Source organism: Gavialis gangeticus, unplaced genomic scaffold (assembly GCF_001723915.1).
Source record: "Gavialis gangeticus isolate Ggan-Ray unplaced genomic scaffold, GavGan_comp1, whole genome shotgun sequence".
Classification (NCBI taxonomy): domain Eukaryota; kingdom Metazoa; phylum Chordata; order Crocodylia; family Gavialidae; genus Gavialis; species Gavialis gangeticus.
Genome location: NW_017728998.1, coordinates 28670990 through 28672619, shown reverse-complemented (window position 1 = coordinate 28672619; position 1630 = coordinate 28670990). Strand labels below are relative to the sequence as shown.

The 1630-nt window shown below is 37.8% G+C and overlaps 1 protein-coding gene across 3 annotated transcripts in view; it reads right to left on the bottom strand.

Annotated features, from left to right (window-relative positions):
- The window catches only part of PHKB (phosphorylase kinase regulatory subunit beta), a 275233-nt gene that overhangs the window by 186771 nt on the left and 86832 nt on the right, over positions 1-1630 (bottom strand). For all 3 annotated transcript variants that reach the window (XM_019505661.1, XM_019505660.1, XM_019505662.1), the window contains one exon: positions 1366-1446. In XM_019505661.1, coding sequence (XP_019361206.1) covers positions 1366-1446 — 81 coding nt within the window. The remainder of the gene's footprint in view (positions 1-1365; positions 1447-1630) is intronic.

The window sequence follows — 1630 nt, the reverse complement described above, 5'->3', positions numbered from 1 at the left end:
TTTTTTTTTTTTTTTTTTTTTTTGGGGGGGGGGAGGGGAGTTGGGAAGGAGGTACCAAAACTACAGGCAGTATTCAAGGCATGAACGGACCATACATTTATAAAAAGGGTCACAATAATACTTTCCAATTCATTTACAAATCCCTTCTTAATAATGCCTAACATTGTGTTTGCCCTTGACAGCTGCTGAACATTGAGGTGATGTTTTTAGCAAACTGTCCATGCAACTCCAAGATCTCTTAACTGTCACATTAGTTAATGTAAAGACCTACCTGTGTTCTACGTGAGTTGCGAAGCCTGACAAATACACAGCTATACCAATGAAACTACTAGTTGTTTTTATTAAACCTAAATTGTTTCAGAAGTATGATTAGAAATACTGACTTCATCCACATTGACAAAAATGTTTAAATTACCATCATAGAGCACCAACGTTAGCAATTTCTACTTCTTCCTCCCATCATCCATAACAATTAGACTTCAGAGATGGGTGAGATCATCTCTGTAAACATCCTTTACAGAGCTTGAAACACTTCCTTTTGCACATGGCTCATGCTTGGACATGTTATCCTGTGCAAAACTCCTAGTCTACAAGCAAGACAGACAGATGAAAGGATGTTTTTGCAACTGGTATTAGAGCTGCTCTCCTAACATTTTCACGACAGGATAAAACTTCACTGTTATAATTGATCTGTGGTTCACAATAGGGAGGGATCTCTGTAAATCACATCAGAAGTACCCCCTGCAGTGGCTCCTTTTTAAATTTTGCCACTAGCTTCCCCCTGCCCCTCCTCCTCCCATTGGCAGAGGTTTTAAATATGCTATGGTTTTCATTTCCCAGGAGATCAGTGTCAAGCAGCCTGGCCAGTGGGGCCCCCCCACCAATCGGGGGGTAGGGGGAGGTCACATGGTGAAATGAAACACATTAAAGGAGCCACTGTGGGGACACAACAGGTTTCTTTCATACATGCAACTTTTGTTATCACTGATTGAGGCAACAGTGATGCAAAAACAAATAAACAGGACGTTCAAATCTTAATTTGCTTTCAAGCCACTGACGCTGGTGAAAGATCAGAATTGCATAACTGGAAGGTATCTATCCCAGAAGAACCTGGTAGCTTTCAACTGTTATGGTTCCTTGATATTTCTTAATGTTATAAAAGTTTGTCTAATCAAGTTTCATGTATTCTTTGTAGCTGTAATGTTTTACCACTCATTATGTAGCCAGCTTATTTAATGATAGTCATTAAAACCAAGTGACCAACAACAAATATAGAAACAAGTCATGTTTGGAGTTCAAAATTTAAGTAAGAGCCAAGAGAAACTTTCAGTATATACTTTACTAATAACAGACACCAGTTAGTACCTCATCTGTGTTGTAGATAATCTGTAGTCCTGAGGAAATCATTTCAACCAGGTAGAGAAGAAATAGTGACACAGCATTTATCTAAAAAGGACAATTAGAGATGGTTATTAATCTTTAGTTTTATGGTGTCATGATATGCTGAATTCCAAAAGAAAAAAAAGCATAAAAAATGTACAAAAATTAGTTCTCCAAGATGACAGTTAAGAGCTGCTGATTTAGTTATGAAAAAATATCATCCTTTGGAGCACAACACAATGTATGTGCA